The sequence below is a fragment of the Syzygium oleosum genome, unplaced genomic scaffold (assembly GCF_021117445.2).
Source record: "Syzygium oleosum isolate NSW1041296 unplaced genomic scaffold, Sole_v2.1 Sole_v2.25, whole genome shotgun sequence".
Classification (NCBI taxonomy): domain Eukaryota; kingdom Viridiplantae; phylum Streptophyta; class Magnoliopsida; order Myrtales; family Myrtaceae; genus Syzygium; species Syzygium oleosum.
Genome location: NW_026607509.1, coordinates 471332 through 488587, shown reverse-complemented (window position 1 = coordinate 488587; position 17256 = coordinate 471332). Strand labels below are relative to the sequence as shown.

Here is a 17256-nt window from a genome sequence, read left to right as displayed (position 1 = left end):
TGTTGGAGAGAGAGAGAGAGAGAGAGAGGACCAGAGACTCTTCCGAACAGGACTTTCCATTATAAATGGGATTTGACCTGTACAAATGTTTCTCTCTGCTACTCGACAAACTCTGGCCTATACAAGCTATCCATAAACAGTAGATCTACGACAATTTTGCCGAAAACTATACAAAAAAATCATACAGGTCGGACGTTGCCTTTTCCCCGAATCTCATCACTCTTCCCCGATGCCATGAAGGAGCCAAAAAGCGGCACTCGACGCCTTTCGCAATGTGGAAGGTCAGCCAGTGGGAGCGGATATAATTATACAACTCGCGATTCCTTTATATAATCACGTCACAAGTTGTCGTGTGTTCATGTACTGGGATCACTGGAACCAAACTCCTGAATAGACTGAAATAGGGTCTGCTCCGGAGGTATGTTGGGCGCAGGAGTAAATGCAGGCTCGAGATTCTCGTTCACACTCTTCTTAGGCCTCTTTAGTCTCTTCGGTTTCTGTGATTGCTGGTCATTATATTGTAAGCCGTCATCAAAAGGATACTCTGCGGGCGACGAGCTATGTTCATTCATCCTAGGCGGGTTTCTTGACTTCGACGAATTTTGCTTATCGGCAGCAGGTTTCCTCTGCATTACCCACAGAGCAAGTTAAAAAAAAGGAGAAAGAGAGAGGATGCTATCGACACCATCCTTACAAGTCATGCTAGTGTTCAAAAAGCACGGAGAGTCCAAAAATAATCACCAGCGAAAAAGTTCACAGCATAATAAGGCAAAAAGACAAACAAAAACAGTGCAACAGCAGCAATCAAGCTAGTATGTACATTGACGATAAATGAGATGGGTAAACAACAAGGCAATTAATACACAAGAACCACCTTTAATCCTAGGGAGACATAATATAAAAGCTTGCACTAGCACGATATCCCTTCAAACTCACCCACCCCTCTCACGATAAATGTGCATGAAAAAGTGGGGGCACACGTGGAGCGTGCAACAAACAAAGAAATAAAACATTCAGAACGAGGTACATGTTGATGCCAGCAGATACCACACATCACTATTAGCATAAAATATACATCTTACATCCACAGTTTATGACCAAAAATTTTCCATTAAGTTCAAAATTTTCAGTTCCTCAGTCCACAACTAGAGAATGTTCCCCACGGGTGTTGCTACTCCCCTCCTGCTAACAACTTGAAATGGAATACCTCAGATAGCAATGCCCATCCCGATTGGTGCTAACGGGGACAGAGTTTCATTAATTAGACCACGAGCTTGCACAAACACGAAAGTAATTTCAAAAGTCTAGGTTTTACACCGGTAATAACAAATTTCAACAATTTTACCCCAGATCACACAATTACGCTCCTTTAGTCATGCCTCATGCCTCTCTTTTAGATAGTTTCGCAGAGTAAATCTCAATCTCTTAAAATAAATTGATGATACATGTGAGGATACCTTTTTGCTACTGGACTTTGATTTGTCTGCATCAGGATTGGGCTCATTTCCAGCACCCTCAGCAGCGATATTTGTTAAGTCTTCCAAAGACGCATCCCCTTCAGCATCTAAGCGGATGCCCTTTGTTGGCTGCTTCTTTCTTTGTCTATCCTTAACCTGACAATGGAATGAGATAATATATCACCCTTTGCAACACCCAAGCTTCATTTATATTGTGCTTTCTCCATCTCATTAGGATATTTCTTTCAAACGCAGGATACAGGTGAAGCTGCATCAACTAAAGTCCGAAAAAGACAACAATGATAGACGTTCTATGCCAACCTGTGGTGGAATCTCTCTTAGTTTTTGCTCCAATTGAGCATCATCCAAAAGTAATGACACAACATCCTCAGGAGCCAACAGATCGCCCTGGACATGACCACCTGTCATGACAAGCTGCTGAACAGTATTTTTCTGACTAGCTCTTTGAAGAATTTTCTCCTCAACTGTCTCTTTACAGATTAACCGATAGACAGTAACCTACAACACAAAGACAAGACTGAAATTTTCATTTGAAGATAGAATCCAAAATCAACAAGCATATCACAAAACGTTTTCATAAAGGCCAAATGGACACCAACTTCAGCAAGCACAGATGGTTTTTGACTGTTTGCATGCATTTCCAAGGTTACTTGAATGCTACGAAAGGAGGGTTCTTTTCTGGAAGGGGCAGCGGCAAAGATGTACTCCTAAGACAGGGTACTAAAATGAAGAAATAAGGATCTGGAATTAAAAGGAGGCCATGAGAGTTTTCACAACTGACATCCTTTGTTTGACCCAATCTGTGAGCTCGATCCATCGCCTGCAAATCCAGTGTTGGATTCCAATCACTTTCATAAAATATGACCGTGTCAGCCGCTGTTAAGTTAATTCCCAGTCCTCCAGCTCTGGTACTTAGTAAGAAGACAAAAATATCATTCCTGCGAGAGAAATAAAACAATTTAACAATAGTAGTACAACTTAATTTTCCAAAGAACAAGGAATCGCACACAAAACATCATTCGAATTGCAGACAAAGTGAGTCAGAACATCATTTTAAAGTCCCTACCGATGTTGAAAGTCTCTGACCATATCTCGTCGATCCATAATGGTGGAGGATCCATCCAACCTTAGGTACCTATATTTCCTGTAATTCATATAGTCCTGTAAAGATGTGGCATGTCAGATACCCAGCTCGGAACGAATCTGATCAATAGAAGTATCCACTCATGATAAATATTGTTATATATACCACTAATCCATTTCTCCCTATAATAAGAGAACAACGATGCTATCGCGCACTTAAGCACCTAATTAAGCAAAAATAATAAGAAGAACGGTGATGAAAATGAATCAGTGACAAGTCGGACCTGCCCAGTTATCCTGACTGATTCTAACAGAGTGTTGAAAGCAATAAGCAAATAGAGGGAAATTCCACAGATCTATGACTTATCAGCATGTTTATGAAGTCAACCAAAAAGTGCAACTCAACATAAACATACTAACACACATAAAAGTTACCATTACTCGTTAAAAGTATGGGAAAATGACACAAAAAATCTCTGAACTCTGGCCCAATGTGCAATTAGGTCCCTGAACTTTTAATTTGTTCAATGTGGTCCCTGAACTTTAGCCTAATGTTCAATATGGTCCCTGAACTTTTAATTTGTTTAATGTGGTCCCTGGACTTTTGGTACATGTTTAATGTAATCCCTGAACTATATGAAAATGTTCACTGTAGTCCCTGAACTTGAATTAATGGAAGGACTACATTAAATATTTTCATAGAGTTCGGGGACTAAATTGAACATATACCAAAAGTCCAAAGACTACATTGAACAAATTAAAAGTTCGAGGACCAAATTGCACATTGAGCCAAAGTTCAGGGACTATTTGTGTCATTATCCCTAAAAGTATCGACCACAATTCAAAATCTGCAATTTGAGTCAATGGATTTGAAGAACTTTTGCAAACCAGAGAGAAACTTGAAACCAATATTCATGAGATCAATAGGCTGAAGATATCTTGCTCGAGAGGGAACGCAACTGCTGAATCTGCACAGTGCACTTGTATTCCACTACCACCTTGCATCTCCTGGTGCCAAAGGACTACTGTTGGCAAAAGACGTTTTTGAGCGAGCGAGAGAGAGAGAGAGAGAGGAGCGGGTGTTGTCACGGCCACTTGAGAGGAAAGGCAGCGTGATTTGTGATGGATAGAGGATATATAGGGGATGTCGGTCGCACTTAAGGAAAGACAGAGTGACAGGTTAGGAACTTGCACCCCATAAGTGACATCAACTGCTTTGCCCTTTGTTCTTTCTAGACTTACAGATTCACCAACATGTGAAACTTGATACTGGGATTCACATGCAAGGACTTATCTGGCAACAAAGAGGGGAAGAATAACAAATATGAAAAGGCACACTAATATGGCCCTAAAGAAAGAAAAAGAAGGGAACACTATGAACTATAGAAGGACAGTCGGTTCTATGCCTCTTTACTAAATGATATTGGATATCTACAAGGATTGCAGTTTTTCCCCTAAATCCGGATCCAGGACTCTGAATCATCATACATTTTCCGATTTCACTACTTTGGCTTCAGCAAGTCATCAGCAAGTAAAGACACTTCAGCAAGGCGACCCATTAGGTGAACAATGTACGCCCATAAGGATGATCAAATGCATTCACAATTCACCATAATTATACTGAGTATAACAAACCACAATGGAGAGGTTGATAACTTGAGGAAAATGATAGGATCCTGACTGACCAAGGAACAGAAGAGATCGAATGTAAACATTACCTCAAGAATATTGAGCATCTTTGTCATCTGAGCAAATAGAAGGACGCGATGATTTTCTGCACGCAAACGCTTCAGCAATACATCCAATGTTTGGAGCTTACCAGAATCCTGTATCCAATTTCAAATGGACAGTCAGGCAATCAGATTATCTGTCCGTACAAAAATTTCTGAATATATCAGTGCCAACAGATAGGTGCATCCAATATATAGCTTACAGTAAGCAACTTCGAGGGGTCAAAGCTCTGCATGGGAGGACAAGAACCAAATATTCTGTATGTAAGCTGAAGAGCAGGCTGTGTGATAGGTAGCTCAGCATCAATCTCTTCAATTAAAGGATGAGGTGGGCAAAATGGCTTTCTTGGTCCATTGTACTCTGATGTGCGGGCAAATCCTAAGAACAATCTCTTGATCCTAGGATGATGTAATTCTTCAATTGTTTTGTATGTGAAGTTTCTATCCGAACAATGGACACCAATCTATTGTGGAAAGAAGTCAGTAAAATATGTATGCCAAAAAATGATATTGAAAGATCAAATAACAGGAACTGATAGATAAAAAGATACCGGAGGAGCTCTAGCTCGGGGAATAAATGCATGTGTTGAATGCAGCAGCCTAATGTTGGATAGAAGCCTATCCTGATCAGAGCAAACTAAAGCCTCAAATGGAGCATCAGCAGGACCAGTAGCATATTTCCTCGTAAGCAAGTTTGCTTCAGATCTTGATGGCATTAGCAGCATTCTTGTAACGGCTTTCACTTTTCCTCTGTCAAGGTGATTGCATCTCATGTCATCATCTGTGGTTTCAATTACAAAGTCCACCATTTGATCCAATAGCTGACTATTCCATCTCTCCATGGAAAATAACAGTTTCTCCATATAAGTACCAGTAGCGACGAATGCAACCTCAGTTGGCGACAGATCCGTTAAACGGGTAAAACCAAAAGTACCACTTTTAACAAATGGTCCCTTTGAGCTATTTTCCTCTGAAAATGTAGATTGATGCACATTAGAGGGGGAGAATATGTTAAAAAGTTTTTGGTAGGACTCTCTGCATACACCATGCCTAACAGAAGCGTCAAGCATTCCTGAGTGTTGTAGACTTTCTTCATTTACCAGTTTTGGCATCTGCAAGAAAACAGAAGGAACATAGGTTTCCAAGCTAAAAATGAAGAGGACTACACAAATATTGGAAAGCACTGATGAACGTCACCTCTCTCTCTCTCTCTCTCTCTCTCTCTCTCTCTCTCTCTCTCATACAAATTATATAAATATATATATAGTCAATACGCATGGGTGCACATTATTTTATGTCCATTAAGTATCCTGGGCAGGTAGCGTCCAGCAAAACAAGGAAATCAGTTTACTCGAGTAAAGGCAGTACCCAGAAATTTCATTACGACACACTAAAGCAAGTTGCAAAGAAGCTCACACAAAATGTCTTCTTAAAATTTGTATGAAAGAATTGTGCACTCAAACAAGCTCCGTTACTGCTTAGCTATCAATTAGCCATTGATCGTCCTGAGGGTGCTAGGGGAAGATCTTTAAGTTTTCCAGAAAGCATTTTTATTACATCAATGTGCTTCCCTAATTAAATCAAACAGCTTCAGCACAAAAAACTGTGCACTGTTAATGTGACAATCATTTGCATATTTATAGAATCACAAACTACTCTTCTCTTTCGGAATAAATATTCATTACGGAAAATTCTAAACAATAACTATTAATCTACTATGTAGATGTCCTCTTTCTCTAGTTTAAGCTCATAAGGCCCCATGGGCATGAGCTGGAGGCACAAAGCACTATGTCCTATAAATATATCATACAGACGTCAGAGAATACTATTATTAAACCAAGCTTTCATCTGATAAATTAAGCTTCTATATGAGTTGGATATAGTCTTTTTTCACATGGTATCAAAGCAGAAACAGCATAAATACTCATACTCCCATTTGTCTTCATTCCGTCAATTACTCATTCTATTCTTTCTTTTGTCCAGTCTTAGTTGTCTATTTGGTGTGATTAAGCCCCCGCCCTGTGTTTCACATGTAAGGACTGACTTACACGTGAGAGTTAGGGTTGAGAGATATATTATATACACATTCCTGGCCTGCTTTAAATAGCTTAAACTTTTGGGGAAAATTTTCTGTCCAACATGCTCAGTGACAGCAGTACTGTGTTCAAATCTCATCAAGCTACTTATTTTCCTTCCCATCTATAATTAATCTCCACTTCAGTCTTGTTCCAAATTCAAGCTTGCAAGAGGGGGAGTTTAGAGTACTTAAATAATAATTTACAACCCCATCTAACAACTTAAGCTTTTAGATGAATTGACCATGTTCCTCAAGTTTGAAGCAACCAACATCACTCAACATAATATAAAGACTGCTGGCACCATCTTGTTATCATAAGATAATTTCAGACACGTCAAAAATTAATGAATGGATGTACACTAAGGCAGTTAGCCCTGCCAGCAGTTCAATTCAAACAATTCTGTGAAAGACATGAAGAAGACCAACGCAAAAAAGGCAAAACTCTTCTGAGATACACGTACTAAATAGGTAAACCTCTAGATTTTTTTAATAGGAACTCCAAAGCTGCGAATCGATGTTTTCTTCGATAGGAGAAGATTTTTTTAGGCAAAACGTAGAGCCAGACTTAGAATATCCGTCTGTACATAAGATTGGGCTCTGAACCGTACTTTTAGTTCACTCATTTATATTTCTGTATCATCTAATCTATGAGAGTTTCGACCAAAAAATAAATCTATGAGAGCACACAGCTTTGGAAGAGTACCTGGTACGTTATTGGATTTTGGCCTCCTGAGTAGTGTACATCCTCCAATTCGCCAAAAGGAGGAGGCAAAAGAGAATTCGGAATTTCTCCAAAATGGAAGTATGTGCTTCCTTCATTCCTTTCAAACAATTCTGGATGGTTGCAGACCTACAAAAACAAGGTTCATCAGCCTCAGCCAGCTATTAAAAGTAGACAATGCTCCTCCTCATATCTGCAGATGGTGCTGAAACGAGAGGAAAAAGGCATATAAAGAAAAAAGTACCTTTCTCAACTGGATGACGATGTTCATCAAATTCAAGATTTTCTTCTCATTGAGATGTCCACGACTCCCATCAAACAATTCAGTGAGAGATATCTTGTTCTTGATAGCTTGGTAAAAAGCTTGTTGCCGCTTACTCAACTTGCAATGCACAGTAATCTCTGTTTTTCTGGTCAGCTCTTGGATGACATCCTTTTTAACTCGCCTCAACATGAATGGCTTTAAAATTGCATGCTGACCACTCAAGCAATTATATCACAAGTCAGAAAAGCAAAGAAGTGTGAACTCTCTGACTCTTGACCCGTTTTGATTCCAATATTAAGCAAGAATATATAGTGACAATATGAACATCTTAGCCATGAACAAAAGATTGGTCCCAGGCTCACAGCCACCTTTGCATACGGTACAAGATACAGGAATTCCAAAGAACACAATTACAATTTCTCTGTTCCCAGTCTGAAAACTTCAACAATAGTCCCAAGATAAAGCAAACATGTTATGACTCCCTCTGCTGAATCTTTGATGATTGTGTTAAAATACTAATAAGGCTCGCCATATCCTCTTATAAAGAATACAATATGATAGATATGCATGGCAAGTTGCACAAAGTTTACGTTTCACAAAAGAAGAAAAGGCACAGCAGGCAGACATTACAACTCCATAAGTACAGAGAAGAAAAAAAAGGCTACTCTGCTATGAGACACACACATAAAAGGGGCTCAAATCATGCAGGATGGAAGAAGAGAATATAAAGATGTCATTGGCTCCAACTAAACAACTACCTGAAGAATCATAAGAAGCTTCCTATGCCATAAATAATAACAGCAATAAATTTAGCTCCAACTGACTTAGTTCTGGAGGTTATGCAAATTTCACACCAAGCTCAAAGTTGCCAGGTAAATGCATTAGCTAAACTTGCACGTGAATCGATCAAAAAAAAGACTTGCACATGAAAAGAAAGCAAAGTCCAATAAGAAACAATTTTTTTTGGGTAAGTCTGCAGAATTAACTATGCAAAGCATGAAGTTCCAGCAGAATTGACAGCCACACAAGAAATTTCAATTCAATTCACAATCCAAGTAAATTGCAGACAAAACGTGCTTACCAATCTGTTGAGCTGGTGCTCATTTAGAGTTCCACCGTGCTCGGCATGGTTCTCAATTCTGAGACAAAACAAAAGAGATGGATTAACCTAGTAACAACTATGAGACTACAAGTACATATTCATATAGTAAAGACGATCTTCAGGAGAATGATTACCCTTTAGAGAACCACTCATTAAATTGTTCATGACTGTCAAACAAGGTAGGCATGATAAAATGCAGAAGAGCCCACAACTCAGCCATATTGTTTTGGATTGGAGTGCCAGTAAGAAGCAAGCGATTCCGACAATTAAAACTGAGAAGTGTCTTCCACCTTATACTGTAACAAAATATCCGAGAAGATAACAATTCTATGAGAAAACAAAAAATAAGCAAACAACAACATGCTTAAAGTCCATCTCTAAAGGATGTGGAACCCATTTTTAGGAAAGAATATAACTCAAATTGTCTATATCCCATAAAAATTATAAAAGCTATTGTATTTGGATATGTTGCTGCTTTATATATTTGACTAACAAAGACAATTCTCAAGTTTTTGCTAAGTGCCGGAAAATTACTGCATCTGCCTGCACTTATATATGTGCATGTTAGCATGTAGTCTAACAGGACAGTCTGAGGCGCACATGGAAACAGCATGTAAGCACATCAACATCTATGTATGTACGTGTATGTGTGAACATATGTATGTTTTAATAAATATGGAGGGAGAGAGAGGGAGAGAGAGTGACGAGGGGGAACTCTGGTCCTTGAATGAAAGCACAATGTGTGAAGGAAAAACAATTAATCTTAATCAAACTTAAACCTGCTGGCACTTTTTATTGCCTGTGCCTCATCCAATACCATATATTGCCACTTCACACGCCGAAAATACTTTTCATCAGAGACTAGCAGTTGGTAACTGGTGATGAGAATGTGAAATCCAGCATCCCTGGCATCAAAAAGGGAATCAGAACTGATAAAAAAACTCCATTTCATGGAACTCAGTTTACAGAATTTGAGAGACCATAGCTTCTGGGTATATAAATTCTCCTAATTCTCTGCTTGCACAAGTTATTCTTCCTATTAAAGTTATCCCACATCACTTGTTATAGGGCATATCATGGCCTTGCATATGTAGTCTCCCTCCATCTAATGGCTTGAGCTTTTGAGTCAGATAATCTTTAATGATATCAAAGCCTGGTTTCAATCGTCATGCTCCATCTAAGTAAATTTCGAGTGTGGTTTTCCCATTTTTCTGTTCCATGAGCATTCTTTGTACTAATTTGCAAGGGGTATTAAGTGTTATCTCACATTGTTTGCTTATAAGGTTTATCACGACCTGATATGGTTGTAATCTACCTTCACCTAATACCACAAACTTTTAAGTTGGCTAGTCTAACACTCCTCGTTATATGGAATTTAAACGTAGTTAGTTTATATTGCACAGTTGCCTAAACACTAGGGTGGGAGCTCAGAAATCAATCTTCTATTGGCTTCCTGCACCTAAATAAAGAAGAACTAAACAATCACATAAGCAAACAGAAAATGTAAAAGACGAGACAGATACATCGGCTCAAAAGTCGGCCATTTTGAACTTATGGCTTGAGGACACTTTCTACAACAATTATTCATATCCTTTATAAACTGGACATGATCTTAGATGACATTAATTGCACCATGAACAAACATATCCGACATAAAAGCCATCAAACTATGTTTGTAAACCTTCAACTGGTATAAAAGGGGGTAATTAGAAGGCATAAAAAAAGGCACTTACCTCCGATAAAGGCGCTTTGGGTTGATATTTTTCCTGAGTACCGTCCGTTCTTGAAGCCCACCCCAGTAAGGTAGAGTTTTCAAATCAGGACAGAATCGGCTAATTTCATCTGCCCAATTATTCAAAACAGAGGCAGGTGCAACAACAAGAAATGGACCCCATATATTCTTCTCCTGTAGGAAATTCACCATTTCATTTGACTAAATATCAAAGGAGAGGATAACCAAGGCCATACAATAGTCAAAATTTTTGTTACCTCAGCCAGATGAGCCAAGAATGCCATTGCTTGAATAGTCTTCCCAAGACCCATCTCATCAGCAAGTATGCCATTCAGGCCCTAAAAATATTCTAACTAGATAAATGACCTGAAATTAATGTAAAGCGTGATATAATGTTCACAAGAAATTGTCTAATGACCTGCTCATAACAATTGACTAGCCACTGAAGGCCCTTTAACTGATATTCTTTAAGGCGACCTTTGAATAACTCTGGGGTCCGAACAGTTGACATAGCAGGCATGGTAGAGCTGCAAACACCAAAGCATCCAAATGGCTAAGTATCTATGCTCAAGAAGCATGTAATTCGTACCAATATTTATTAACCGTCTGAGAGGGATGGACAAAAAATACTTACGGTGTCTGAAGATCTATATTACTCGATCCTGTTACTAGGGTATCTGGCAGAGTCACCTCAGAATCAGTGGGGTGGCGCAATCTCAAGCATTCGGTGTCAAATGCATCAGTTAGCCTTTTCTGTTTAGAGACAGCATCTTGAGCAGCTTTCAGAGCCTCCTTTCTCAATTCAGCTTCTTCAGGATCTTCATCCTCACCAGGCCCGACATCCAAAGAACTAAGTAGTGCTTCTTGATCATTTACCGTTGTGTCACCCACAGGAAAAGCTTCAGGCTGCTGTGAATTTGGCTTATTCTGCATGAAGTGACTGTACAGTTCTGTCTGCTGTATAAGGAAATTAAGTCTTTGTTGCTGTCTCTTTGCTTCTCGAAGCTCCTGCTCACGCTTCAAGGCTTCAGCAGCTTCTCGCTCTTCCCTTTTCCTAACTTCTGCCTGTAAAGCAGGTAAACTGTAAGCACAACACACATCCACAACAAACAACTACATCACAATTGTCATCTTCAGGGAGACTGTCTCACAAAATGAACCAGCAAAATCCAGGATATACACAAGAACCTAATTCCTGAACAAGATGACCCGCAACTTCTTCATGACAACAAAATATCATTAAAAGCTAGGAAGGAAAGAAAAAATTGTAGGCCATCAGAGAAGGTAAACATGGATAAGGATTAACATAACATTAAAAGCTAGTCTTCTTATAGTTATCAGCAAAGAAACTGCTTTGAAGCTGGACTTATAATAAAATTGGATCTCTAAAATTGGACCTCTCCAATATCTTGCCAAATTTAACTTCAGGCAGCAGTCAAACTACAGCAGCATATTCCAAAAGCAAGCAGCTAATGAACTTTCGGCTCAATCAATTCACCAAGAATACAGAGAAAAAGAATTACAAGGAAGCTACTAATAACTGAAAATAACAAACATTAAAGCATTTGTTAATACAATTATAAAATTAAAATTTTGGCATCCCATACATGCAGATAAAATTTTATTATTAGAAGGTAGAAGCACATCAATCATAAGCCAAATCTGTAATGGTTCGTATTTAGTTTACTTATCCCCTGCTTTCTGTTCTCTCTTCTTTCCCTTTTATTTTTTTCCTTGCGGTTCATCCTTGGGTAATTGGTGGTTTTGTCTTCCAGTTGGAGGAGTACAGCAGATTAAAGAGGTCGAAGAAACAAAATGGCCTCTAAAATGAAGGAAGATGATTTACATAGAGAGCTAACACTAAATCAAGGAGGTTTGACTTCCCACAGAGATTGTCACATGATTCTGTAGACAGATTCATCCAAAACAAAATTCTGTTAATGCAAGCAAGTTACTTGTCAAAAAGAAAAATAATGAGGTTCAGCTCAACTTGAGCCACAAGGTACAATCTTGTCACTACTCAACAAAGTGCAACAAGAAATTTTTTCATGTGTTGGTGAGATTTCACACTTAGAGATTAAATGATTATTAGACAAATATCATGAAAGAACCAGTCAATTGTACTTTAATTCAACAAACTACAGGAAAGAGTATGTGCCATACCATCTCCTTATCTACTCGCTTCCAGAACAGCAACATGTCTCTAGCCAATTTCCTTGTACGAATGGCAGCACCCCTCATCAACTTAAGTGATCTACTCACCTTCATTTTGACCTGTCAAAAGAAAGTTCAATTATGAAATCTCTTGTTAACCCGATTAATCAGAAAGGACTAAAGCATCAGATGTGAGTGTGTGCTTGAATTTTCCCTGGTAAATGCAAAGAAGATTATTTGATAAAAAAACGTCTCATAAACATGCCTCTCTCTGACAATTTTCTGAGAACCTCTTGGCATCATTAAGTTGCTTCCTATGGAAGGTCGTGAAAATCCGATGATGCTTTGGTATGTCTCTCCTGACAATGTTCACCCAAACTTTTCCAATCTTTTCCATTTCTTCCTTCTCAATCAAAGAAGGGTCTTTTACAAGTTTTGGCTTTTTGGGTAGGCTTCTTTCAATGATCTGTAGAAGGATAACTTAATTATTTTAGCAAAAAGGAAAAAAAATTCAAAGTCCTGCACATCTCTCCCGGCAATGATAACATATAAGATCCGAAAAAATCACTAATTTGTTCGCAGTAACCACATCTGTCATTTGCATACCTCGTATGCATCTCCTTTCTCCAGGACCTTCACATAATAAACCTGCAAAACACCACCCTCAGACAAAATAGACCTCTTTATGTTCCCAGCTGCTCCTTCAGGAATCGAGGACAACCCAACATCTGATACTTTAAGACTGAACGGTTGGGCTGTATTAGACGCTTTCAATCTAGCATGAAGTGATTCATATTGGGGTCTGAGCTCTCCCATTCCAGCTCTATTTCTAGGCCCAAGCCTTTTCTCACTGGCCATCAGTTTTGCCAAGGAACCCAAATCCAAGCTACCTTTCAAGTGAAATTCCTCTACCGTGACATCTGAGAAACTTGGTAAATTCAATGAAGCTGCCAATGTATCATAAGTTGGGGGAATCTTATATGTTATGCCATCAGCAATGTCCAAAAATGAAGGTTCATATACCACCCTGCCAACAGGCACGAGAATTAAAAGATAAGCATCTTTAAGTATTTGCTTTGTATCTCAGACCAGTAAAAAGACAGATAAAACATATATACATAAATATATATATATATATAAAGCAGACCTTTCTAAACTGTTACCGGGAGCTACATTGGTATTCTGGTTATTCCTATCCTTATGAAGATTGATGTTGTTGGCCCATTCAGGTTCAGTTTCCACGTCATATAAGCCTCCACGCCGCTCATTCGCCAATTTATGTGCTTTCGGGCCAGAATTATTACTCCTCGGGAGTGAAATCCCTACTGTTGCTAGTTGAGGAAGCAATGAATGATCCTTCGGTCTCCTCCTGTACTTCTGAATGTGCTCCCCCAGCATTGCTCGGTAATGATCTTCCGTAATCTTTGTTCCGTAATAACTGTCTCCATCTTCGTTCTCGCTATTAAAAGACCGCTTCTTCTTCTTATTAGACATCGTACCATTACTTTGTAGTCGCAATGCTGCTCCTAGAAAAAACCGTTTGGGAGTAAAGCAACGTCAATTACCTCAAACTATGTCCCCGCCAAACCATTCTACCCTGAAAAAAGAAACTCAGTGCGTACGGACTGCAGAGCACAACTTCGTTAAGGCATGGAACTCCAAGGCCACACTAAAAAGAACGAGGCTACCGGAACAGGCGATGTAAGAGTCTCGATTACCTTGGCTACCTCTGCTTTCGTCCTGACTGCTGCTCCCATAGTAGTCGAAATCGTCGTCGCGCTGCGGCAGCTTATAGCTCATCAGCGGCTGCACACAATCAAAAGCACCGAATCAGCTTCACTCGCCATGCAAAACTCAAAACCGCAGCTTCGAGAAAAAACACCGCACGAAACCTAAAGCGAGGCCCCCCCAAAGTCCAACGACTCGATCAAATTCAAAACCAATCGGACTCGCCTAACGAGCGCACGCCAACCGCCGCGACGAAAATAACTGAGAATCGAACGGGACAAAAGCGCGGACGAAAATCGAGTCGAGGCGAGGCAAGCGACGGACCGACCTCCAGGTTGAAGAGATTGGAATAGGAGGAGAGCGAGTCCTTGGTGTGCCTCCGGTGGTCCATGACTCGGCGCCGGCGAGCGGGAGGCCGCGCTCCGTCGGCCGCATGCGGGAATCCGCCGTCGTCAATGGCGATGGAGATGGAGGGGGAGAGAGCGCGGAAGAAACCCTAATGAAAGTTCGCGAAGGAAGAAGCGAGGGGAGGGAAGGGGGAGGGCGGGGAGGCGGAAAGAGGAGAGCCATAGACAGGGACGGTGTCGGAAGCGTTGGGGGCGAAGGTGGGGGGCGCACGCTAACGTGCGCCTGATGGGTTACGGCGTTAACGTGCGCCCGGAGATGAGTTGAGGTGGAGGCTTCATTTCGAAGATTTTCGATCTGTTTAGAATAATGCATTGGAAATCATGAAAGTATAATCGAGTTTTAAAATTTCAAAAAGTGTAATTAACTCATAACACTAGTATCAAATAAGGACTGAGCTGCCGTGGCCAGAATATATTCCAGATGCGGAATAGGGGCAATTTTGTCCAAATTTTTTTTTCTTTTCTTTTCCTTTTCTTTCTTCTTTCCCGTCACGGCCCAATGACGGCTAGAGCCGAGGCCGGCGAGAGCTCGAGCTCGTCGGCCATCCGGGTGAGCTCTACGCGCGAGAGAAAGAGATCCGGGCGGAGCTCGCCGCCGAGCTCGCCTGCATGGCCTGGCGAGCCTCGAGCTCGCCGGCCTCGGCCGAGCTCGAGCTCGCGGCCATTCGTGTTTAGATTTTTATTATAAATTAAGGTTAAGTTACACCATAGAGGTGTCAATGGATCGAGTTGGGTCTAGTCTGGCACGCTACTTACGCTCGCCCGAATCATAAAAGATATGTGGACTCTTGACTCGACCTCGAACATGACCGGCGAAATGCAAAAAAAAGAAAAAGGTTTGGGTTTCGGGTCTTTTTGGGTTCAAGCTAATATTTGATGATGTTACAATTGATTCGAAGGTTGGTGCTTATTGTTTGTTTTATCTAAATTGACGCTTCCCATGTATCCTTGATTTGACAATTTCCACGAAAGTATAAACGAGTTTTAAAACTTTTAAAAAGTGCAATTAACTTGTAACACTTATTATAAAGTGCAATTGAGTCCTAAAACTTATCGAATTTGTCAAATCAAGTCCTTCCGTTAATTATTCTTTCTGAAAATTTTATGACTCAATTGCACTTTCATGATAAGTTTTATTAGTTAATTACATTTTTTGAAATTTTTAGGACTAGATGGCACTTTTTAAAAGTTTTAAAATTTAATTGTATTTTCTCGACAAATTTTAGAGCTTTTAGTACTCTTATCCCATCTTTTGTTGAGAACTACTTTATCTTCGTCCACATTTTGATTAAGATACTCATTTTTTAGTTAACTAAAATACCCTTTTTTTTTCTTTCTCTTCAATGTATTTGTTCTGTTTTTTATCAGGCTAATCAACAAAACTGGCTTTATTTCTATCATCTGTCTCATCAGTTACACAAAATAAATATATTTTTGCGCTCAATAAGATATCATCTTATCATGCATCGTGTTATAACTTTGCCTGGAGAAGACTGTTAATTATAATTTGTGATCTTATAATTTCAATCACAAAAGCTACAATGAATATTAAACACCTCTATTTATGACGGTCTATGAATACACAATTAATTGTCTATTTTTTATTCAAATAGTTTGAGTGAATCTATATTTTCAACTAAGGCTCCGTTCGATTGGCGGAAAATATTCTCCTTTTGGAAAATATTTTCCCGGAAGTCATTTTCCTGGAAAATGTTTTTCCGGAACATAATTTTCCGGTGTTCGGCGATCAATATGAAAAAGTTTCGGAAAATATTTTTTCGCGGCGACCGTGGCGAAAGCGGCGTCCGGCGGCCGAAGACCGACGGCCAACGTCCGGCGTCCGGCTGGCGGCGGCCAGGATAGCGGCGGCTAACGTCTGGCTCTGGCGTCAAGTGTAGCGGCAAACAGCGGGCGGGATTTAAGGCCAACTGGCGGTACTGGCCGGCGGCAAAGGGCGGCGGCAGCCAAGGAATGGCGGCGATAGCAGCAGGGCGTAGGCAGCCAGCGGCTAGCATGGCGGCGGCCGGCACGCGGCTGGCGGCCAGGCCTGGCGACCGGCTCAGCGGCAGCGGCGGCAGCTGGCGGCGATCAGCCGGCGGCGGCGGCGACCTTAGTGAAGAAGAAGAAGAAGAAGCTCAGGAAAATGATTTCCGCTTTTGAAGAAGCGGAAGTCATTTTCCGTAGACTTTATTTTGTGAGGGGGAAGGAAAATATTTTCTCACGGAAAACGTTTTCGCCCCGAACACCGGAAAAATCCAAAAATATTTTTCGGGAGAATATTTTCTGCCAAACGAACGGAGCCTAAATCTCAGTCTAATTATCTAGTCAATCTTGATAGTGTGGGTGTTTTTATGGATTAAGTTTGTGGATTCTAAAGAACATCGCTTATTTTCTACTTTCTTTTGAAATTTTCACATCTTAATCTAAATTGCAAGATGGGGATGAAAATCTAGCTACACCTTCGGACTCGCCTTTTCATGTATATTCTAAAATTTTGATCCTCTTGCTATGAGATTGAACCAATGATCTATATCAATTACTTTCTTCGTGGTAGAAGAAGAACAGCAAGATGTTCCCCCTTTTTTTTTACCTTTTTGTGCTTATCTTTTGTTTTGATATGATCTAAATATTAACATGTTTAGCGTTTGACCATGCTTCCAAAAATTAACCTTTTCCATATTTTGATCAATTTTTTCCCATTTTTGACAATGATCAACCAGATAATTAGATTGAAATTTAATTTTCAACTTTGAAATATGGTTTCGCTCAAGCTATTTGA

At 40.0% G+C, this 17256-nt stretch overlaps 1 protein-coding gene across 7 annotated transcripts; it reads right to left on the bottom strand.

Moving 5' to 3' along the window:
* Positions 1 to 40: 40 nt before the first annotated feature.
* LOC115674546 (chromatin-remodeling ATPase INO80) lies at positions 41 to 14655 on the bottom strand. 7 transcript variants are annotated; one of them, XM_056302767.1, is made up of 23 exons: positions 14395 to 14655; positions 14061 to 14148; positions 13490 to 13868; positions 12949 to 13369; positions 12608 to 12808; positions 12352 to 12462; positions 10823 to 11253; positions 10607 to 10715; positions 10446 to 10526; positions 10190 to 10362; positions 9236 to 9361; positions 8591 to 8752; positions 8436 to 8493; positions 7334 to 7564; positions 7072 to 7218; positions 4843 to 5403; positions 4495 to 4755; positions 4280 to 4387; positions 2545 to 2639; positions 2260 to 2416; positions 1779 to 1976; positions 1458 to 1613; positions 41 to 626 (listed from the first exon to the last, which is right to left on the bottom strand). In XM_056302767.1, the coding sequence occupies exons 1-23, from the start codon at positions 14638 to 14640 to the stop codon at positions 357 to 359; spliced, it is 4770 nt and encodes a 1589-aa protein (XP_056158742.1). In that variant the 5' UTR covers positions 14641 to 14655; the 3' UTR covers positions 41 to 356. The 7 variants fall into 7 exon arrangements, with proteins under 7 accessions (XP_056158742.1, XP_056158743.1, XP_030452810.1 ...); XM_056302768.1 differs by having other exon boundaries at positions 13490 to 13862; XM_030596950.2 differs by having other exon boundaries at positions 14399 to 14607.
* Positions 14656 to 17256: the final 2601 nt, after the last annotated feature.

Bases quoted from the DNA above. Each gene is read 5' to 3' on its own strand.
- LOC115674546 (XM_056302767.1), bottom strand. From the start codon at position 14,640: ATGGCTCTCCTCTTTCCGCCTCCCCGCCCTCCCCCTTCCCTCCCCTCG. The intron at 12,809-12,948 runs GTATGCAAATGA...ATCCTTCTACAG, and splicing joins AGAAAGGAGATGCATACGAG to ATCATTGAAAGAAGCCTACC. The intron at 4,756-4,842 runs GTATCTTTTTAT...TTTCCACAATAG, and splicing joins CCCGAGCTAGAGCTCCTCCG to ATTGGTGTCCATTGTTCGGA.